Genomic DNA, 20,661 nt, shown 5'->3' on the forward strand with positions numbered 1-20,661 from the left:
CAGCCTTTGTGCTCAGGCTGGTCCTGTGTTGCTCTTAGGGATGGCTGCATTGCCCTGGGAGCATCCTGGCTTTGCCTCAGGAGAAAACAAGTCAAAGGCATTGTGATGAAGAGGAGGCACTGCCCCTTTGGCCTCCCCCTCCTCTCTTGCCTTCTCACATGCTCAGCAACCCCCAGCCCACCCCAGCTGTCTGTCTCTATGTAGATGAGGCTGGCCTTGAACTCATAGAGATCTGTGCCTCTGGCTCCTGCCTGTTCTCTTGACAGCATCTCCTGTGTTTCCTGGCACCCCCTGTCCCCTGATATCTGGTGCCCACTGGGACTGCTGTTCCAAGTAACCAGCGTTGTACTCGGCACTTGGTATCAGTAGCCATGGAGACTCAGGGAGTAAGGAAGCTCAGCCCTGGCCGGCTGAACACAGTAGATTGTAACCACCTCCAGACCTTGTACCACCAAGGGCAAGTCCCTAGAGTGCTAAGTGTGGTCAGGACTGTGGTGGTCACAGGTTCCCTCGGACTGGCATCTGTGTAGCCAGGAACAAGGATGACCGGTCTGGGATGCTCTGGGCTCCTGCTTTCAAGGATGTGAAAATTAGGTTAAAAGAACCATGTTCAAGTCTTAACTTTTTTTATTTGAATAAAGCAGAATTTGACGTTTTTTGCGGGGGGGGGGGGGGTTTGAATTGACTTTATTATTCTGTAAACGTGAATTTTACAAAGTGCTTTACAATTAATGATGACATGCTTTTGTTTGTCATGGACTTCCACCTCTGAAACAGCTCTGAGCACAGGCTCACAGCTCTGGGCTTTCCCTGGTCAGCTTGCCCACATTGCGGTGGTTTTGGTTATTGATACAATGTTGTCAGCCATGGCTACAAAGTAACAGTCTTGTCACTGCGGGTCACAGCACAGAAAGAGCCAGGAGGGCGCTGGAGGGACAGAATAAAGGCCTCCTCCTCCCCCAAACAAAAGAAAGCCAAGGTGTGGCGTCTGCTCCAGCTCAGTGGTTCCGTGAAGCCCCTCTTAGAGGTAGGGGGCAACTGATTTTTATTAACTTAGTTTCTAACAGTCATGTGTTATGACACTACTTTAACCCCTAGACAGTGCCTTCAAAACAACCTTCTCTCTTGGGTCCTTCTCTAAACATCCCACCGAAGGGACAGATGTTCTCCTTGCACCCAGAGCCACCCAGAACGTTCAAGGCAAAAATATTTATACATTTTATACTTTTTCTTTTTGTCTGCTAAAAATAGTATTGCAAATTTTGGCTTCTTTTGACATAAAAATCACAATCGTGTGGAAAATGCTTGCAACAAGGCGACTGTTGGGACGCAAGCGGAGGCTACTCGATCAGAATGCTTTAGATGGCGCATCCTTTTCCATTTCTCGAAAAACAAAACAAACAAAAGCAAACACCTTTGCCATTCTTGAAACACTCTGTACCAAGACCCTCTTCCAGCAGCACAGGCTGGGCTGGCTGACATCATGCAGAACCACAGAGCAGCAGCGCCATTTGAAGCAGTGGTTAAAGCTGAGATGTCACATGCTCACCATTCCGATTCGGGGTCCATAGCAAGCAGATTCTAACAGGGGCTTTTCAGCTGGCTGGTGGGCCACCTGCTCTTTCCACTTGAGCTACAAATCACCACCTTGGGGGAACCCAAGTAGGGCACAATGGGGCAGGGCGGGTGGGGCATGACAGGGGTAGCACTGGGCTTGGGAGGTTCCTGCTGTTGGATCAGGTAGCGCCAGGCACCCCACAGTTCCCTGGAGGGGACAGGCCCTGCCAGCTTGCCAGTCCCTCAGAGGCCCTTCCTTCCACCTTCCCCTCGGTTCTAAACAAATGCCACACGGCCAGTGTTCCTGGAGGCCCAGACCTGCAGTCACACCGTGCAGGACCCTCACTCAGGGTCTCGCCTCGATTGCCTTTCACACACCGCTGCATCCACATTCAAGGGCAAAGTAAGACAGCAAATCAGACACTAGCTGAAGCAACTGGTATAGAAAACAAGGCAGAATTCAAGTACTGAGACAGACAGGCAGGCAGGCAGCCCCTCCAAGCTCACAGTATCAGCCCTGTCTCTGGTCCCTTGCCCTGGACCTATTGTACTCATCCGTCCGTCCGTCTGTCCGCCTCAGGGACGGTTGTTTGCTCTGAGAGGGCAGAAAAGCGGTAGTGGCTGGATCCAGCCCTGCCCCGGCAGCTCCAGCACAATCCAGTCCCAACTGTCCTCATGCAAAGATGCTGATGTAGCAATAGTTTCTACAGTAGACTCTACATAGTACATGCATATTGCTAGTAGTCGACCTAGGAACAGGGGTGCAGACATCGGACGAATACTGAGAGGGTCTCATCTACAGGGTCTGGACAAGTCAGGGTCACGTGGCAGGACGAGACAGCCCCAGTTCTGGAATCAGTCATTTTGTAAACAAAGGAGGGGGAGTCCGGTTTTTTAAATTGGTTTTCCTCGGAAAAAAATAATCAAAAGATGCTAAGGCACTCCAGAAGGCCCCTCGGAGCCCAGGCCTGCCACCCACCTGCCTAGCAGTACATTCAGATGCAGAGGGAGTGCCTCCCCCAAGCAAGTACAGTCATTGGCCGTGCATGTCTGCAAACGCTCCCCACCAAGTCCACCACGGGACACATTAGTGCAAAACGCTCTGCCTGGCCCACCTGGGGCGCAGGGAGAGCTCAGAATCCATTCTCATTTAATTAATATTATTGAAGTTTTACCTACAGCTCTTGCCTTCCTTACCCAGAACAAAGCAGGTGGCAATTATACACATTAAGGGACAGAGGTTGAGGACATTGTGCTAGCCCGAGCAGTGGTCAGGCATTCTGTGCGGCCACCGTCTCCTCCAGTGACCAGCGGCACACTCCCTATGCTGGCCCAGCGGGGGACCATGCCCATCTTGGAGTGGAGGGATGAGAGAGAGCCCTTTTGCCACCAGCCAAGACAGGTGGGTCTGTCTCCCAAAGGTCCCCAGAGATGGTCAAATTAAAGTGCAAATTTGGGTTGGGGAAGCAGATGAAGGAATATTCCAGAGGGGAAGGGCGCAGTGCCCCGCCCGCCAGTCCTGCCATACCCTCCACAGTTCTATGGTCTTCTCCCAGCACCAGGAGGGTTTGGTCCAAGTCACTGAACAGCTAGCTGGGGCTGTAACCTACCTAAGATGGGAATGGGAGAGGTGAGAGATCCATCTCTGGGTGGATATTAGCTAGCCTCTGTACTTACCCCAGGAATGCAGGCCTTGGGTTACCAAGGAGCAGGGAGAGGGGCTCAGGTCAGTTCCCACAGTGCCTGCCATGATGCCCCTTCCCCTTTCCCAAACCACAGGTCTTTCAGAAGAGGGGGAAGACACGAACTTAGAGTCACACAGTATGAGGGCTCCCGTGAGGCCACTCCAAGGCAAGGAAGTGCCAGCAAAAATAAAGGGGGGGGGGGCTAGGGGACAACACAGAAGGAGTCTAAATTGTACCTCAGGCTCTCCCTCCTACCATGGCCCTCCAGATGGGGAGAGACTACCCAGCCTGTTGGTACACAGGGGTGGGGTGGGGGTGGATCATAGGGCAGCAAAGATGTATAGAGGGATAGGGAACATTAGACCTTTCCAGTTTGGAATCCTGGGAGTCCTTGGGCACTTCAGGAGCTGCTAGGCTTTGCAGGTGAGCAGGCAGTCCCTGGACAGGAGTCCAAGAAGAGAGACTCAGGTAAGTGGTCTCAGGAGCATGCCCACACTTAAAACTGATTAAACACCAGCTGAAAGCCAGCCAGCTGTCCTCGAAGGCCCTCCTTCAGGCACCCCCTTCACGATGTTCTAACTTTCTGGTCCCCAATGAGATCTATACCTGCCTATTACCCCAGTCCAGGCCTGTGCTTGCGGCCAACTTCACAGGTCTTCAGAGTGAGTGATAAGGTGCTGAGCCTGACTGTACATGGTTAGCTGTTCTTTCCTGGGCCCCCTCTGCCTCCTGGGAGGCCAAGAGGGGGGGTCCATGGGCATGTATTCGCCCAAATCTGTAGTAGGCTAGGGACAGGGACATTAGTCCCTCACTGATTTTTTTGCTCTGTTGGGTCTGAAAGTTTCCAAACAACAAACAAAATAGATCTGAACTAAACAAAAACAGCAAAAAAGCAAAATCCCGGAGTGGCTGGGGAGGCAGAAGGTAGTGAGGCCAGCCATGGCCAGGGGCATGGAGACCCTGGGGCGGGGGGTGTCAGCAGGCCAGCCGCTGGGGGTCTGGGTGGAGCAGAGTGAGGACATGGGTATGGGGGGAGAACACTTCGTCCTTCCCCTAACCCTGGGTGACCAGCCACAGCCACTGCTGAGGGCCATCACTGGTCTCTGTGCACACACATGCATATGCATGCACACACTCTAATTCTCTCTCTTACACACACACACGCACACGCACATGGGTGGCTTCTTGGGAGGAAGGAATACAAGAGAAATCTGGCCTCCGGGGGCCCAGCACTGCCCCGCTGGGGTCCTTATGGGTAAGAAATGGAGTGTCATATCTGCCCTGCCACCCACGGGCCATTGCTGCCCCAGCTTCCACTTTCAGAGCAGGAGGAATAGAAGGATAGATGAGTCAGGGTCAGGGCCGGACAACAGGGACCTGGTGGCCTCTTCTACCTCCCCAAGAAGGGGAGGGGAGCACTACCATGGCAGACAGAGCTGAGGAATATCAAAAAGTTGCCCTGGAACCTTCCTCCCAGAGCGTGGCCGGTGGCCTAAATGTTTACAGTATAATGAATGTATTTGTTTCCTTCATCCATTTTAAATAAGGCAGAATAAAAATCACATTTCTGTCAGGCAGCGGTAGCGGTTCAGTAGGTAAGTGGCTTGATCACATTTGTTTGTATTAGTAACGCATGCAAGCAGCTTTAGTACTTGGTCCCTTGTGAGGCGGCCCTGCTGGCCCCTTACAAGGTCCCTGCATAGGTGTCCTCTGGCCTTCTTGCTGCTGTGGCCACTGGTGTCTGAGGCCTGCTGGAGCTGGTGTTGTGTAGTTAGAGTTTTCCTGCCTGGCCCAGTCAGGACAAATCTCTCTTACCTGCCAGTCCCACAGTCGCTCAGACCCAACCAAGAAAGCACACAAAAACTTACATTGTTTAGAAACTGTATGGCCGTGGCAGGCTTCTTGTTATCTACTTCTTTTATCTTAAATTAACCCATTTCTGTTAATCTATACTTTGCCACATGGCTTGTGGCTTACCAGTGTCTTTACATGTTGCTTTTCATGGCGGCGGCTGGCGGTGTCTCTCTTCAGCCTTCTACTTCCCAGAATCCTCTTCTCTCTTGTCCTGCCTATACCTCCTACCTAGCCACTGGCCAAACAGCATTTTATTTGTACAGAGCGATATCCACAGCAGGTGTTGCCCTGCTCAAAGGCCTGAGGGGGGCTCTGGCCATCAGCAGGCAGCGGCTCAGGAGCAGCCACCTCCTGGATAACCGAGCCTGCCCCATCCACCTCCTCACTAGCCTCGAAGGCAGGGTTGGCCGAGGTGCTCAGATCGACATTCACAGCATCAGTTCTCAGAGTCACAATGGTGGCCACGTCACTTCGCTGCTCAGCATAGATGCGCTGCTCGAACACCTGTGAAGCAGCAGGTGGGAACTCGGGGTCCAGGGGCAGGCTGGCAGCCCAGGTGCCCATGACGGTACGGGACATCTCCACACCCTCTGACAGCGTGGACTTGATCTTGGGCAGCCAGTGCTTGCGGACACCGGCAAGCATTGGTACACAAGTCTGCAGCAATCACGTTCATCTCACTCTCCTTGAAGCTGGGGGCGAAGTTCTGACAGTACAGTTTCACAGCATTCAGGACTCGGCTGTCCAGTGGCTTTTGGCTTGGGTCACTGGTAGATGAGCATATGCCAGTGCCACAGCTATTGGCCAGTGTGTTCCTGTCAAAGAAGGTGGCCAGGAGCCTCCGCAGCAGGACCTTGTGCTTTACCCCTGCACACAGGTGGCAGTTCATGAGCTGGCCACGTGTGATGTAGACCCCGGAGCCTGCTACAAGCTCCAGTTTCTCTCCAGGATCACCCTCCGAATAGAGCTTTGGGTGGCAGCGGTACCCAATCTGGCTGATGAGGCTGGCAGGCAGTGCCACCAGGTCTCGACGGATGAGAACACAGGAGCAGCTCTCCAGGGGCACCGGCTCTGGCTTCTCTTGCACTGCATAGTTTCCTGTGGCCTTAATGTACATCTGGCCATACTGCTCCTCCACCATGGTATCATAGGCCTCCTCATCTTCCTCATCCTCCTCGTTGTGGTAGGAGGTGGGGCTGTCTGTGGTGGGCAGGCTGCTGGCCCCAGACTGGTCTGCTCCCCCTGGCAATAGGGTACCTGCTGGATGCTGGGGATGAGAGTGGCCAGGCTTGGCACTCCATAGTAGGAGACTCGAGGCAGCTTCAGAGGGGCTGTGCCAGGTGTCCCCGCAATACCTGTAGCTACTGCCACACCATCTCGAGGGCCCGTCTCCAGGGGGGCGCTTAGAAGCCAGGCCTGGGCCAGTGGCAGGTGGCAACTCCATAGCTTCATGCTTTACATGGGTCAGAAGTGGGATGGGCACAAAAGGGGATGCGACATAGGCAGCAGTGGCCGGTTGCAACTGGTTGCAGGGACTTTGGGGCTCTGAGCTGGCATCCTCGATCATGGCGGTCTGTGAGTCACAGAAGGGTGAGCTCACCTTGAACGTGAGGTCTGTGCCCTGCTCAACGATGTGTTGGATCTGCAGGAAGCCTGCTGTGTACATGACCACGAGCTGCTCACTGGCCGCCATGGTGAGCATGCCTGTGTAGCAGAAGGACAGAATCTGCTGGAAGCAGGCAAGCAGCACAGAGCCCGGCAGCTCAAATGCACTCTTGCTATTACCACTAAAGAGGTCTCGGAAATACAGGCTGCTGGCAGCCAGGACTGCACGGGGGGCCTTGAAGGCCTGGCCCTTGACCACAATGGACACATCACCGTAGAGGCCCAGCAGGCGCTGTTCATTCAGACAGCCAAGCACTGTGTTCCCAAAGCTGGGGATCTCGATGTGCAGCATCTGAGACATGGCGGGTGCCATGGTGGGTGGGCTTCAGACTTAGCGTGGGACACACTGGAAGAGGCACATCTGCGGGCACCCGGCCCAGTCTGGCCTGGGCAGCTGCGGCGATGCCCGCGGACTTTCTGTAACACATCTTTTTTTTTTTTTTAGCTGAGGATCGAACCCAGGGCTTTGTGCTTGCTAGGCAAGCGCTCTACCACTGAGCTAAATCCCCAACCCGACTTTTTTTTTTTTTTTTTTTTCTGTCCTTGTATTTCCTTCCTCTGAATCCTGAGTGAGCTGAGAGCTTCTACCCGTGAGTATGAGAAGACAGAGATGAGAGTGAAGCACCCTGGGTTAGAATCAAGTGTTCACTGATGCTCAGCACATCAGAGCTATCAGAGGGCTTTCATCCGGAAGCTTGGCTTTCACGGGAAAATCACCCATTTCACAGCAGTGCCAAAGCCCTGACACCACCCAACAGAATTTCTAAAGAACCGTTTCAGGATGCCCTCTGCAGCTCTGCTCGGTGGTCAGATGTCCTCCGCTAGCCCTCCTGGCAGGACAGAGCAAAGTGGCACAGAGGCTAGATACTAGTGAATCCCTGGCCAGGAGACTCAGTCATATCGTGTCTGCGTGTGTGTGGTTTTCAGTGGTACTAGAGAGCCACGGGAAGCTACAGGCTGGGTGGTGGTTTCTGGTCTAGAGCTCTGCAGCTGCAAGTTAGGAGAGGTAGCCCACAGCGGTGCTGGCGACTCCTCCCTGGCCTTCCATGGAGGTGGGAGAGTGTAGCCTAGAAACAGGCTGCCATGGGCAGTCTCCGCTGGCATGAGCCTTGCGTTGTCTTTGCAGGAAAGCTCCCAAGGGAAGGCAGCACCCGCCAGCTAGCAAGGTGGCCTCTTAAGGAACATGCTGGAAGGTGAGGGGATGAGCTGAGACCTGGGGCCTGCTGTGCCTCGGCTTTCTCCAAGTGTGAGGGGAACCCATGGTGCAGCTACCTGCTACATGGTGCCTTCCGAGTTTCATAGCCCCTGTTTCTGGGGACTTCAGGGCAGAGCCTCTTCAGTGTAAGTCCTCAGACTCAGAAGGCTTTCCCGTGACAGTACCGTGGCTGGACCTTTCACTCAGCACTTTGGATGCTGTCTCTGTCCATAACTCTTACCACCCTCAGCACCCAAAGGTACGTTCACCTCTTCACCAAGAATGGATGCCTGACATGACTCTTATTTTATAGCTTTTTCCACAGACAAGACAGCTCCCAGAGGCCCCTGTGCAGTTGTGCATCTGACTGGAGCCCTTCATCTGCCCCTAGTATGGCAGAAAGAGCCAGGCATAACGACAGACCTGTAATTACAGATATGGAATACTGAGTGAGTCAAGAGAGAGAACTCAAGGCCAGCTTGGGCTGTGTAGACTCTCAAAACCAGGAGAAATACTACAGCAGAGGTGCTCTGTGGTTCGGAGCTCTGCATGGGGACTAGGCATCTGCCACTGGTAGAATGTGGGCCACATTTGGGGCACAAAGATCTCCCAGTAGCAGTTTGCTAGTGTTTCTTGTGGTCCTGGTCCACATGCAGGCTCCCTGGGGCTAGTTGGAGAGGAGCTACTGCCTGTGTTTTAGGTGTGCACACACTGCATTTATAGGGTCCTCCTGTGCTTTCAGAGGTCCCCTTGGATTAGGTGGAAGGTCTCTGCCACATGGAAACACATAAGATCCTCTCTCCTGGGATGTGTCACAGTGGCCATGTCTGTGTAGCTCTTGAAGTTCTTTTCACAGTGCCTCAGGCTGGCCAGCTTTTCTCATGACATAAAGAACCCAGGGTCAAGTTTGGCCTTGGGATTTTTCAACCCACAGAATCATTAGGGATACCAGATGCCTCTCTGATTATCTAGACTCTTCTCTGGTATGGCTATCAAGCTCTGTGAGAGGACAATGCATAGCCGGGCGGTGGTGGCGCACGCCTTTAATCCCAGTACTCGGGAGGCAGAGGCAGGCAGATCTCTGTGAGTTCGAGGCCAGCCTGGTCTCCAAAGCGAATTCCAGAAAAGGCGCGAAGCTACACAGAGAAACCCTGTCTCAGAAAAAAAAAAAAAAAAAGAGGACAATGCAGCTGTAATCTAATAACCATGGCAAAACAGAAACTCTCCCTCAGCATCTTCTTCATTTTATAGTCACAGCAAGACCTCTGGGCAGCAGTGACATCCTGAAGATGGCACACAGCTGGGCCTAAGTGTGACTCAGCATCCTAACTAACAGACCCATGGAGCTAAGAACACCAAAGTTAGGGCTGGAGAGATGGCCTAGAGATGAAAAGCACTGGATGTTCTCCGAGGTCCTGAGCTCAATTCCCAGCAACCACCTGGTGGCTCACAACCATCTGTAATGAGATCTGGTGCCCTCTTCTGGCGTGCAGGCAGACTACTGTATGTGTGATTAATACAAGTTTTTAAAAATTAAAACTGAGCAGAAACTGAGCTACTACCCACTGAGGAGTTAGTGAAAATAAGCTCCTAATCAAGAGCTTAGAACAGGGACGTCTTTAATCCCAGCACCTGGGGAAGGAGCCATTTCTGTGGGACGAGACCAGAATGGATCTGAACACTCTGTCTGAGGCCAACCCAGGGCCCAGCTGCCGATGCAGCGAAACCCAACAACTTGGAGGTGTTAGTGAGACTACCCTGCTCAGCTGAAATCCATCCGAGAGAAGATTCAGAATCCTACAGTCTGCAGTCTGAGGAAACAAGATCAGCTGAGGAGTTCACGAATGAGCAAAACGTGACCTGAGAACACAATGACTGCTGCCCAGTCATTGAACCAGATCACCAGAATCGTAAGTATACACTTCACTGACTGAGAACAGAGCTGCCAGCTTAAGTCATGCTGGGATCAAGAAAAATGGGCCTTGGCGGTTTGTGTTCCTGGAGTTGTGTCCATGCCAGTGGATGCCCACACGCTCCAGAAGAAAATTTGACATTGCTGCTGCCATTGTTGCTGTTATAACAGTGACAACCACCACTACTACTATTTCTGGGATTGCCATTTCATAATTGGTTACTACAGCTAGCACAGTGGAGACCCTGGCAGCAAAAGTAGCTACCACTGTTAATTAATCTTTCATTCTATTGGGCATGACAAATTTAAATCAGTAGTTATATACATTTCGATTGGCTTTGAAAGTTATAAATTTACAAACTCAAGTTCCATTTGCTCTTGGGATACCATCTTACAAGGACTCCAATTTGCAGTAAGGCTCGTTAAGGAAGGGAATAGCTCAGTTGCCTTTAGCCTACCATCTATGGGTGGGTTAAGACTCCTGTTGGTCTTTTCTGTGTCGAACACACAGATTGCAAGCCCAGTGCCACTTAGAGATCTTGGCAACAGTTAATTTTGCAGCTCACACATGATTGAGCCTTTATGAGAATGAGTATTCAGAGACAGGTAATATCTAGGGGGCACTCACCAACCTAAGACAGAATGCCTGTGTGGCCTGGGCAGGCATCTCTATGACAGGTAAGGTGACTTGCTGACACCCACTCAACCTAAGTCAGAAGCTCATTTTTTAGTAAATGTGTGTGGGGGGGAACCTGTAGGGCCCTGGCCCCCATTTTGGGTAACTTGTTGCCTTGCTTGCTGACCTTGACCTTGATCCCCTCCCTATGCTAATTCCCTTTGAGATTCCACCCTCCTGAATGCTTAAGGGAAGTTCCTTGTCTGTGTATCCTGCATATTGGGCGTTAACAGCTTAGTTTCAAGATTGTAAAACATTGGAAGTGAACTTCTGCCCTCCAGGGTTCTGTAAGCCTGTATTTAAGACCTCCTCCCTCCTTCAATAAATGGCATTCGGCATTCAAAAAAAATTAAAATTGAAAAACAAAACAAACCACCAAAGTCCTGGGGGCAGTGGGCTAATGCTTCCTGCTGTCATTGCACCATCTTGCAGAGTGTGATACATAATTCTGTCCACTTGGTCTAGAGTCACCTAGGAAACAAAGCTCTATATTTGGGCACGTCTATATTGGGTTAACTGAGGTGGAAGACCCATCTTTAATATGGGTAGCACCATCCATGGGCTGGGATCCCAAAATGAATTAAACAAAAAGCAAGCTGAACACCAGCGTTCATTTCTCTGCTTCCTGCCTATGGATGCAGTGACCAGCTGCCAGTGGATGCAGTGACCAGCTGCCTATGGATGCAGTGACCAGCTGCCAGGGGATGCAATGACCAGCTGCCCATGCTCCTGCCGCTGTCTTCCCCACTATGGTGAGATGTGAGCCAAAATGAACCCTTCCTTCCTCAAGTTTCTTTTGTCACAGTGATGAGAAAATGAACTGCTCTGTAGGAGGTGACTTGCTCAGGGAGTCTGTGTTCCTGCCGCCACTTTAATTTCTCCCTGCTGCAACCACTACTAGACCACAGCTTGGGGACTTGCTACAGAAAATTCAGGAAGCATATCTGTGAAAAATGTCACAGAGTCTCTTGTGAAGATGGATGGACAGAGTAGCAACAGAGTGTTGGCTCTTGGCTGCCTAGTTCTATGAGCAAGACTAAACACCTGCCTAGGCCACCCTGTCCTGGAATATTCCTGAAAGGCCTTCCACACTCTATTTCCTATCTGAACTTACAGTAAGATAAGCCTTCCTCTTCCTTCTTCATACAGATAACCAGAAAGGCAGCAGTGAACTTTGCAGAAGACAGGCTGCATGTTCAGGGGCTTGGCTATGGCTCCCACTGAAATGAGAGCTCTGTCCCTAGCTGCTGCATACCTGCTCCATACAATGATTGCTGTGATGACTTGGCTCTCCCTCCTGTCCACCCAGATGGTGGCCCTTCAGGAGTGGCTGGCCTTGAGAGTCCAGAGTCTTGCTGTGTTCCACAGATCCCCTGAACTACCACATAGAGGGAGAATAGTCTGTCAGTGGCCTGATCAGAGGCTGGGCATCCACAGGCTTCAGTGGAGCAGTGAGCTCTACACAGGAGTTCTGGGGGTGCAAGGTTCATGACACTGAGGGCAGGCTCCAGCTCAGTCTGAGTCCTTTGCTCAGAGCTTATCTTCTGTATCAAATCTGTAGACCACCTCTGCTTTGCAGTAGCATGCACCACTGAGGAAACAGCCAAGCTTGATTCAAACTCATGTGTGCACACGATCTGCATCAATCCTGAAGCCTGACTCATGGCCCCAATTGAAAGGTATGGGGCTCACATCAATCAGTAGGGAAAGTTAAGAGGGCTCCAGGGATGCTCAAGGTCTTTGCAACAAGGGATGAGGTTTATTTTAGGGCAACATCAGGCATGCCAGAAGCTGAATAAAACAGTGTCACACTTCTCCATTTCCAGAGACTTCTGCACATTCGGGGTTGTGGTAGGTGTGTGTGTTGGGGTGGGGGGCTCGGTTTGTGAAAAAGACACTTGCTCTGATCCAGGCCTTCATATCCCTGCTGGGGAGCAAGAACGAGAACAAAAAAGCAGCAGACCACTGCCCTCGCCCTCTTCCTCTCAGTCACTAAGTTTCCCAGCTCCTAAGCCTTGGCTGAGGAGCACACGGCCATATGTTTGAGTACCACAAGGCCTTACTGAAAACATAGACACTCAAAATTGTTGCTCACCCCCACTACCACCACCTATATCTACAAAGAGGTGTTGCGACAAGTCTATGGCACTGAGGCTTGGTTTCCTATCTCTTCCCAGGGAGGATTTGGAAACATTAAAAAATCGTTATTTTTGTGTGTATGATGTCTGTGTTTGTATGAGGCACACATTCCATGGTGCATGTAGGGAGGTCAGAGGACAACTCGATGGGAATCAAAGCCAGATACCCAGTATAGCCAATGTCAACCAAAACCCTCCATGGGAGATGGTAGACAAGATAGTGGCTTCACTTTGCTGCGGTTACAGGCATGTGCCATCACCCTGGGCAAGTAAGGCTTTTAAACAAATCTGAGCTGTAGTATTTTTGTTTTGTTTTGCTTTGTTTTGTTTTTCGAGACAGGGTTTCTCTGTGTAGCTTTGCACCTGTCCTGGAACTCACTTGGTAGCCCAGGCTGGCCTCGAACTCACAGAGATCCGCCTGACTCTGCCTCCTGAGTGCTGGGATTAAAGGCGTGCACCAACCACCGCCCCTGGCTGAAGTATTTTATCATGTGACTCCTCAACTAGCTTATTTGTGCCCGAGATCTTTGAATACCACCCTCTCTTCACCTCCAACTTGCATGAAGTTTGACAGACGAATAAAACAGTCTTAATTAGGGGGAAGTGGATGTGACCTGTCCCTGTTCTAGATAGCTAGGAGCACATCACTGGTAGAGGCAAGTGCGAGGACAGGCACTTCCCGTCTGCATCCAACGTGTGTGTGTGTGTATGGGTGCCCCGTTTCCCATGCTGTGCAACCACTAGCTTCCGGGGTGTATGCAGCCCTCCTGCAAGGGGCAGGACCTACTGCCAAGGACGTTTCCTGGAGCCACTGTTCTCTATAGAAAGGATCTCTACAGAGGGTGGAGATCAACAGATCCCACGGCTCTCCACAAAAGAGGGAGATATGGGACCAAAGAGCCCAAGGAAGACCCTTCCTGTCCTGCTGGAGAAACTGTTGAGTTTTAAGCTGCTAGATGCTTCCCGCGAACTTGGGACCGCCAAGTCTGTGGACTCCCAGCTACCTGAACTCCCATAATCGAAGTCCCTGTGGCCCCCTCGAAGTCCCCCGCTCGGGTTCGGGTCTCCTCCTATCCTGTCCCCCTGTCCTGGGCAGCCCAGACACCTGCACAGCTAGAGCACAACGTCCTGGTGGGAATAAGAAAGGAAAGTGCAAACCCGAGGCTGGAATCATTTGCGATGGAGCAAACCCTACTCAGCCAATCAAGGAAAGGATTCCTAAGAAGCCCCGCCCTTGGCCCCGAGTGACTGCTGGTGTTGAGGCTGCGTTCCCAGCGGGCGGGGTTCAGAGATGCGCGCGAGCGCAGAATCGCTTGGTCCAGGGCCTGAGCCACTTGGATCCCGTTGCGCATGCTCACCGCCCTCTTCCAGGACGTGCACCTGCTTGGAGAGTCCGCCGTTCGACCTAGCATCCCACCTGAGCATCGCGCACCCAGCCATGACAGCACACTCCTTTGCCCTCCCAGTCATCATCTTCACCACGTTCTGGGGCCTCATCGGCATCGCTGGGCCCTGGTTCGTGCCCAAAGGACCCAATCGCGGGTAAGAAAGCCAAGCAGGCCTCGATTCCCTGCGGACCCCACCCCCACCCCCGTCCCCTGGCTAGGCTCACCTCTTCACCTTGGGGCTCCCGCTTGCTACCCTTCAGCTCCTGACCACACCGGAACGCCTCTCCGTGACTTTCAGATCTGCACCTGGGCCACGGCTGCCAGGAGACAGGCAGGAGGGCCTGGTGAAATTCAGAAGTCAGGGACGTTTGAATGTGGTTAAATGCAACACCACCACTACCGACACACCCGTGCAGTCGGTAAAGGCCACCCATGGGCACTGATGGGCCATCCTTGCCAGCTGTGTGACTTTGGGCACATGCCAGGCCTCATTTTCCTTACCTAGCAAAAGAGGGACGATGGCAGTACCTGCTTTGTAAGGCTGTTGTGAGGGTTGTCCTAAGCAACGTCCTGGGCACGTTGTGTGTGCGGGATGATTTTAGCTCCCTTCATGTTTGGAAGGTTCCTAGCAGATTTCTGCACCGTTTACCAGTCCCTCCTCCTGTTGGCCTCTCAGTCATGAAGCCCTCACACTTGGCCACCTGTGCATTGTCTCAGCACTGACTGTCCCATGCAGAACCAGGATTGGTCACTAATGTTAAAGGAAGATGGAGTACTAATCTCTTCTTCAGCACCGCCTTGAAGTTCTTGGGCTCTCTGCCTGGGATTAGGTTTAGCCTAAGGTTTAGCTGGAGCTGTAGATGAGCGTTGCCTTTATTCCTGCACATATGAAGGCAGCTGGAGAGACCCTCCTCTTCTAGGGGACCAAAGTTTGGCGCTCACACAGGGCAACTCACAACTGTTTTACCTACAGCTCCAGGAGACCTGAGGTCCTCTCTGGCCTTTGGGCACACAAGTTCACGTGTGTGTGTGTGTGTGTGTGTGTGTGTGTGTGTGTGTAAAAATAAAAATAAGTCTTTAAAAAAAGATTTTAACTGGGCTCTTTCCTCTGTAGCCACTCCAGGGTCTTCTCTCCTGAAAGTCTTGGTGAGCTCCTTCTCATCTAACACATCTCCAGCTATGTTGGAAGCCTCTATTTTTGGTCTTCCCTGAGTGGGCACAAAGCCCCTGTTTTCTTTACAACACCCCCTGTTAACATTGGCTCTGCCTCCTTGCTTCCTACCCCATCTTGTGTGTGTGTGTGTGTGTGTGTGTGTGTGTGTGTGTGTGTGTGTGATGAATTTTGAGGCCATCCTATGATAGGCTGCCACAAATGGAGCTTGGGCAAAGCCTTCTCCAGCGTTAAGATAGGGAAGTGTTTGCTGATGGAGAGGAGAAAGGGAGAGATTTACAACATACCTTGGATGTAGATGCCCTTTGATGTTCTTATGCTTTGTCTTGTAATTCTTACTCGGAAGGGACCTCGGCCTCCTGCCCAGGTGACACCAGCAGACACAGGGAGCTCTTTCTCTGGCCCTGTGTGCCAAAGCTGCCTTTCCCTTTCTGCTGTTGCAGGGTGATCATCACCATGCTGGTGGCCACTGCTGTCTGCTGTTACCTCTTGTGAGTACCACCTTCCCCCGGAGCTGGGGCTGTGGTCATCACCACTGCTGGGTCTGGTTCTGCCTCCCAGGTGACAGTTGCATGAGCTTTGTGTTGCCCCCAGCTGTGAGATACACGAGTTGGGCCAGCTCAGTAGTGTCCACTCCCATCTGGGCATCAGAATCTTTCAGATTGGATTGGCTGTTTAAACACAACTTTGGTGCTCCACTCTAGACTCATCTAATCACGTAGAAATCAGGGCATCATCATATTGCTAAGGAACACCGGGGTGATTGGACTAAAGCCAGTGTAGAACCACTAGGGGGCAGCAGAGGTGTGTGTGTGGCAGTGCAGGTTGGCTCCCTAAGGCCCCTAAGGAACCCTCACCCTGGGTCCAGCCCGAGCTCAGGGACCTTATATACTAACAGAAAATCACATCAAAACCCACAAATCCTAAATCCAATCCCTGTGCCATCCAGGCACAGAGCCTGCCACCTGCTAGATTAGCTGCATGCTCTTTGGAAGAAAGAGTAGCCGAGTTCTCCCTTGATATGTGGGATGGGTCCCATCTGTGCCCAGTCCCCTCATTCCACTGTTCTTGGCAGCTGGCTCATCGCCATCTTGGCTCAGCTGAACCCCCTGTTTGGTCCACAACTGAAGAATGAGACCATCTGGTATGTGCGCTTCCTATGGGAGTGACCACTGAGAGTGATCAGCCTGCTTCTGGCCCCAGGTACTGAGGGGAGACTCACTTGAGGATGACCTGAGGGGCCTGTGGTGGGGAGGGAGGGGATCAGGACCATCACAGGGTTTCCTCTGGACTCAGGAATTAGTTTGTTTAGCAAGAGAAATAAAGACCATGTTCGCTGCTAAGATGGATGGAGACTAGGGTCCCGAGTCCCTGTCTTCAGTAAGCTTCTTCTTGAGGCTCAAACACATAGCCTCAGCTGTAGACTGCCAGACCACAGGTGGGGACAGGGGTGTGGGTGAGACCCATCTGTAAGCTGGTCATGGTAAGGTGAGGCTGGCCATAGGTAGTAAGAGACAAGCTTGGACAGAGGTGGGTGAGGGTCAACTGGTCCAGGTAGGGAAAGGAGGCTGGGAGAGCTTTCCAAGCAGAGGGGAGGTGAAGGGATGTCTAGATGGTGACCCTTAATGTGATGTGCTTTTCAGGTACCCTGCTGTGGACGGCCCAGCCTTGACGTCCCTGGAGACCCTGCATTCACACTGGCCCCACCCATCAGTCCATCCTCCTTTGGCTCCGTGCCGGCGCTGTGGGACCCACACCCTCGGAACCAACCTGGTTCCCAGCCATTAGGAGGACTCCATTTGGGAAAGCCCTGTGCTCAGTCTGGCCCCAGCCGGAGCAACCCATGCTTAAATCCCTTAAAGTCAGTTTTCACTCTCTTCCCAGTAGATCCTGGGTAAGGCTCTGAACTTGCTGGGGTCTGTTTTCATCCTGAGAGCAGATGCCAGGACTCAACCCAGTCCCAGAAAGGACATGGGTCTTGGTGGAGAAGGGACATATGGCCCAGGATACTTCAAGCTTTTCTGCCTCCACCTTGTGAAATAGTGGGTCAGGGTCACAGCTTGGTGTGGATTATTCTTTAAGTTTCAAACACTTGTGGATGTGACAACACTTGAGATGTTGATGTCCTTAAGAAACAGTCACACCAGTCCCCCACCCCACCCCACGCCACCCCACACTGTCCTTTGGGTCAAGATAGAAACTTTCATGTCTGGTCTTCTGCAGCAGTGAAGTCACTCAGCAAGGGAGGGAGGCAGTGTGTGTATCTTTGGAATGTTCTAGTCACATTGCTCTCCCTCTGTAGATAAGCTTACCCACTTCCCAGAACCTGTTAGTTGAGGTGCAGCTATTCCTGCCAGGAGGCTACACTCTTCCTTGGGTTGTGGTGGCATGGACCCCACAGCTGACCTCAGCATTGAGAAGATCTGGAGTTGGGATTGGGGACAGACAAAGGTAACAGTTATGAGGTACTACTGGCACTACGCCTCCCTGGCTTCTGAGACCCTCTGTTCTCAAGCTCATGTGGCCCTGTGCCAGGCCCAATAGAAGACAGAGAATGCAGACCACAGGGGTCAGCCTAGGGGACCCCTCCAGCCCATGCCCTCACCCCTCTGAGAGGGCGAGTACACTCTTGTCTGAGTTGCCAGAGCTAGCTAGGACAGAGCCCTGCACAATCCCTGGTTCTCAGCCAGTGGCTGAGTTCCCAGGGGAAGAAAAACTGGCCTTGATTATTTATTGACTATTTATTTGGTCTTCCTCCCCCTTCCGGGGTCATTTGGGAGGGCAGTGGAACACACTGTAACTCAGATTGCTGGTTGCTCAGAGCTTAGACGGGGGCCTCCATGGGCAACCTCTCCCTTCCTACCCTAACCCCCGAAGCCTCCCTGTGGGGTGGGGTGGTGAGCATGACTCGTGATGAAAAGCTGATTCCTGTCTAATAAATAGTGGTGATGCAAAGTTGTGATTTAGGAGCCAGATTCTGGCCTCTGCTCGGTTTGCCAGCTGCCACATGTCTTCTGTTTGTCTCTCTCTGTCCCCTCTACTCAGATGTCTTCTGTTTGTGTACTGGTGGCTCTGGGGACAGGGACTGTACTTCTGGAACTTGGGTGCAGGGGACCCTCCCAGGTTTTTGAGATCTGGAGGAGAGGCTGGATCTACCAACTGTCCTGCACTTGGCCCAGTACCTGCCCAGTAGGAGAAAGATCAAGACCCATTCAAGTGGCTCTTCAACCTCTGGCCTTTACCCCTGAAGACAGAGGACACAGCGCCTGTGTATAAAGCAGGCTCCATTTCTGAGCATGACCTTCCTTGTTGCTGGGTGTCTGAGCTTGGGGTCCATTTGTTGGGTTGCTGGCCTTGGGTGAGGAGGGCAGCAGAGGGATCGGGTACTCCAGGGCCAGGGCCTGTAGCTTCAGGGAGGCTAAAATCTCGATTCTGTGGAGGTCAGGGGAGGCAAAGAACTGGGGCATATTAAGGTGGACTCACCTTTGGCATCCTGGAGCCAGTGGAGGGGTTTGGATTGATCCTCAGGGCAACGAGGAGTGAGCTTGGCAGGGTTTTCTGGAGGTACAGAACCAACGGAATTGTGTGTGCGTGTGTGTGTGTGTGTGTGTGTGTGTGTGTGTGTGTGTGTGTGTGTGTGAAGGGAGTTTATTAGACTGCCTTACACAGTGGGCTGGCTCATCACAACAGCTGTCTACATGCTGAAGTGACAGAGAGGCCATAGCTGCTCAATCCACAAAGCTGGATGGGTGGGTGAGTGCTTGGAGGGTCCAGAGGAAAGAGGAGAAGCAAATAATCCAGAGGCAGAGGGCTGAAGGGGCGAGAATGGCCCAGGGTATCACATGCCCCCAGTGCCCTCCACCCTGAAAATTCAAAGCCAGCTGGGAGCTTTGCTGGCAGGCAACATCAGGCTGCTGGGAGCTGAGAGTGGGTAGGTAGGTGAGAAACTCAAGAGACAGCTGGCAGGGAAGGGCCTGTGGGCCTTCTGGAGCTGGGAGTAGAGTGATAAAAGGGAGCTACAGATGGAAGGAACCTCTGGGTAACACGCCAGGCCCTTGTTGTGAGCCCTGGGTGTAGGGGACCATTCCTTCATCTCCTCATACTGGATCCCACCGGGCCCAGCCTGCTGCATTCCCGCTGCCAGGGATTCCAGTCTAGGGTACCTGGGATCCTCTTTGGCCTGGGGGGGGGGGGGAAGGAGGGCTTCTCTGCAAATAACTGCTCCCTCTCCAAGCTGTTGTCTAGACTCTGGGCTTCTTGGTGCTGGTTTGATGGCATTCCTTTGGATGCTGCCAGATATGTGTGTCTGGGACTGGAAGTCACTGAGCTCCATGGCTGCAGCCTCTGTTCCTGGAGGATGGAGATATGGAGAGATGCTCCGTAGGCATCCTTTGGCCTGCCCTGGGCCTAGCAGCTCCTTGAGCCTGTGGCTTTATCCTGTCTAGTTTCCTTTGCAGCCATTGGTTTCATTCAGAACTGTGGAGATGGAGAATGCCCTGCTGTGGGTCCCCATGGTGTACAACACACCCAAACCATGTGCACAAAGGTCAGTGGGCTGTGGAGATGGAGGTCTGGACCCAGGCGCTTGCTTTTACAGAGGTCTAGGATAAAGAACTTAAGTGTCAGGCACAGGACAACCCGTTTAAAGCAAGTAGTTATGGAAAGACCTTCTCAAAGCCATTTCCCCAGAGCATGGGTGATCATGGTATCCCTCTGGCCTCTAGCTGTGTATGAGCTTAGAGAGAGCCATGAGGCTTCAAGCAGAGAATATATCTAAGCTAGATAGCTACACACTAGAGGGAATCCAGGCCCCATATTAGCCAGAGACTCTTTTACAGTAGGGCAAGGAGAGGGGAGGGCTGAGAGTACTTGTCTCCTCACCCTTTGGTAAGATTAGGTCTCCCACCCCTTTGCCAAGAATTATGTGCTATCAAGGGGCTTTCCCCCCATGCTCAAGGTGGGAATATGCAGGGATAGTGGGGCTTCATCAAAACCACACAGAACTCGCCCTGTGAGATGACTTAGTGAGTAAAGGTGCTCATTGTCAAGTCTGATGACTGGAATTTGATCCCCAGAACTACACAGTGGAAGGAGAACCAAGTCCTGCAAGTTGTCCTCTGATGCTCCACATGTTCACTATGGCATGCATGTGTGCATGTGCACACACATACGCACACAATTAAAAAAGATATACAAAACTGGGCATTAAAGCTACAAAATGTATTTCACTTAACAACTTCTCTAGAGAAGGCTCTGAACTCTAATCAGATCTTGCAGTGGGGACAGAACATGAGAGAGAGAGAGAGAGAGAGAGAGAGAGAATAAGGGAGTCAAGAGGGGTGTGATCAGGGGCTCAAGTTAAATTAGGAAAAGGGAAGTTCAGGACTATAAGATAGAGTTGGTTAAGCCAGATGTGGTGG

The 20,661-nt window shown here is 52.2% G+C and overlaps 2 protein-coding genes across 2 annotated transcripts; one reads left to right on the forward strand and one right to left on the reverse strand.

Annotated features, from left to right (window-relative positions):
* Positions 1 to 4,817: 4,817 nt before the first annotated feature.
* Positions 4,818 to 7,146, reverse strand: LOC118580421 (nucleus accumbens-associated protein 2-like). The gene is given in 5 exon segments (XM_036182128.1): positions 4,818 to 5,002; positions 5,368 to 5,729; positions 5,731 to 6,323; positions 6,326 to 6,494; positions 6,496 to 7,146. Coding segments are annotated over 5 exon segments (1,779 nt in total). The 5' UTR covers positions 7,075 to 7,146; the 3' UTR covers positions 4,818 to 4,926.
* Positions 7,147 to 13,975: 6,829 nt separating this feature from the next.
* On the forward strand, positions 13,976 to 18,210 carry Atp6v0e2 (ATPase H+ transporting V0 subunit e2). Its single transcript, XM_036182931.1, has 4 exons — positions 13,976 to 14,224; positions 15,685 to 15,732; positions 16,317 to 16,444; positions 16,885 to 18,210. The coding sequence occupies exons 1-3, from the start codon at positions 14,121 to 14,123 to the stop codon at positions 16,408 to 16,410; spliced, it is 246 nt and encodes an 81-aa protein (XP_036038824.1). The 5' UTR covers positions 13,976 to 14,120; the 3' UTR covers positions 16,411 to 16,444; positions 16,885 to 18,210.
* Positions 18,211 to 20,661: the final 2,451 nt, after the last annotated feature.

The sequence above is a fragment of the Onychomys torridus genome, chromosome 3, assembly GCF_903995425.1.
Source record: "Onychomys torridus chromosome 3, mOncTor1.1, whole genome shotgun sequence".
NCBI lineage: Eukaryota > Metazoa > Chordata > Mammalia > Rodentia > Cricetidae > Onychomys > Onychomys torridus.

Coding starts and splice junctions, on each gene's coding strand:
- Atp6v0e2 (XM_036182931.1), top strand. CDS start 14,121: ATGACAGCACACTCCTTTGCCCTCCCAGTCATCATCTTCACCACGTTC. Junction 14,225..15,684: donor CCCAAAGGACCCAATCGCGG/GTAAGAAAGCCA, acceptor CTGCTGTTGCAG/GGTGATCATCACCATGCTGG. Junction 15,733..16,316: donor GCTGTCTGCTGTTACCTCTT/GTGAGTACCACC, acceptor TGTTCTTGGCAG/CTGGCTCATCGCCATCTTGG.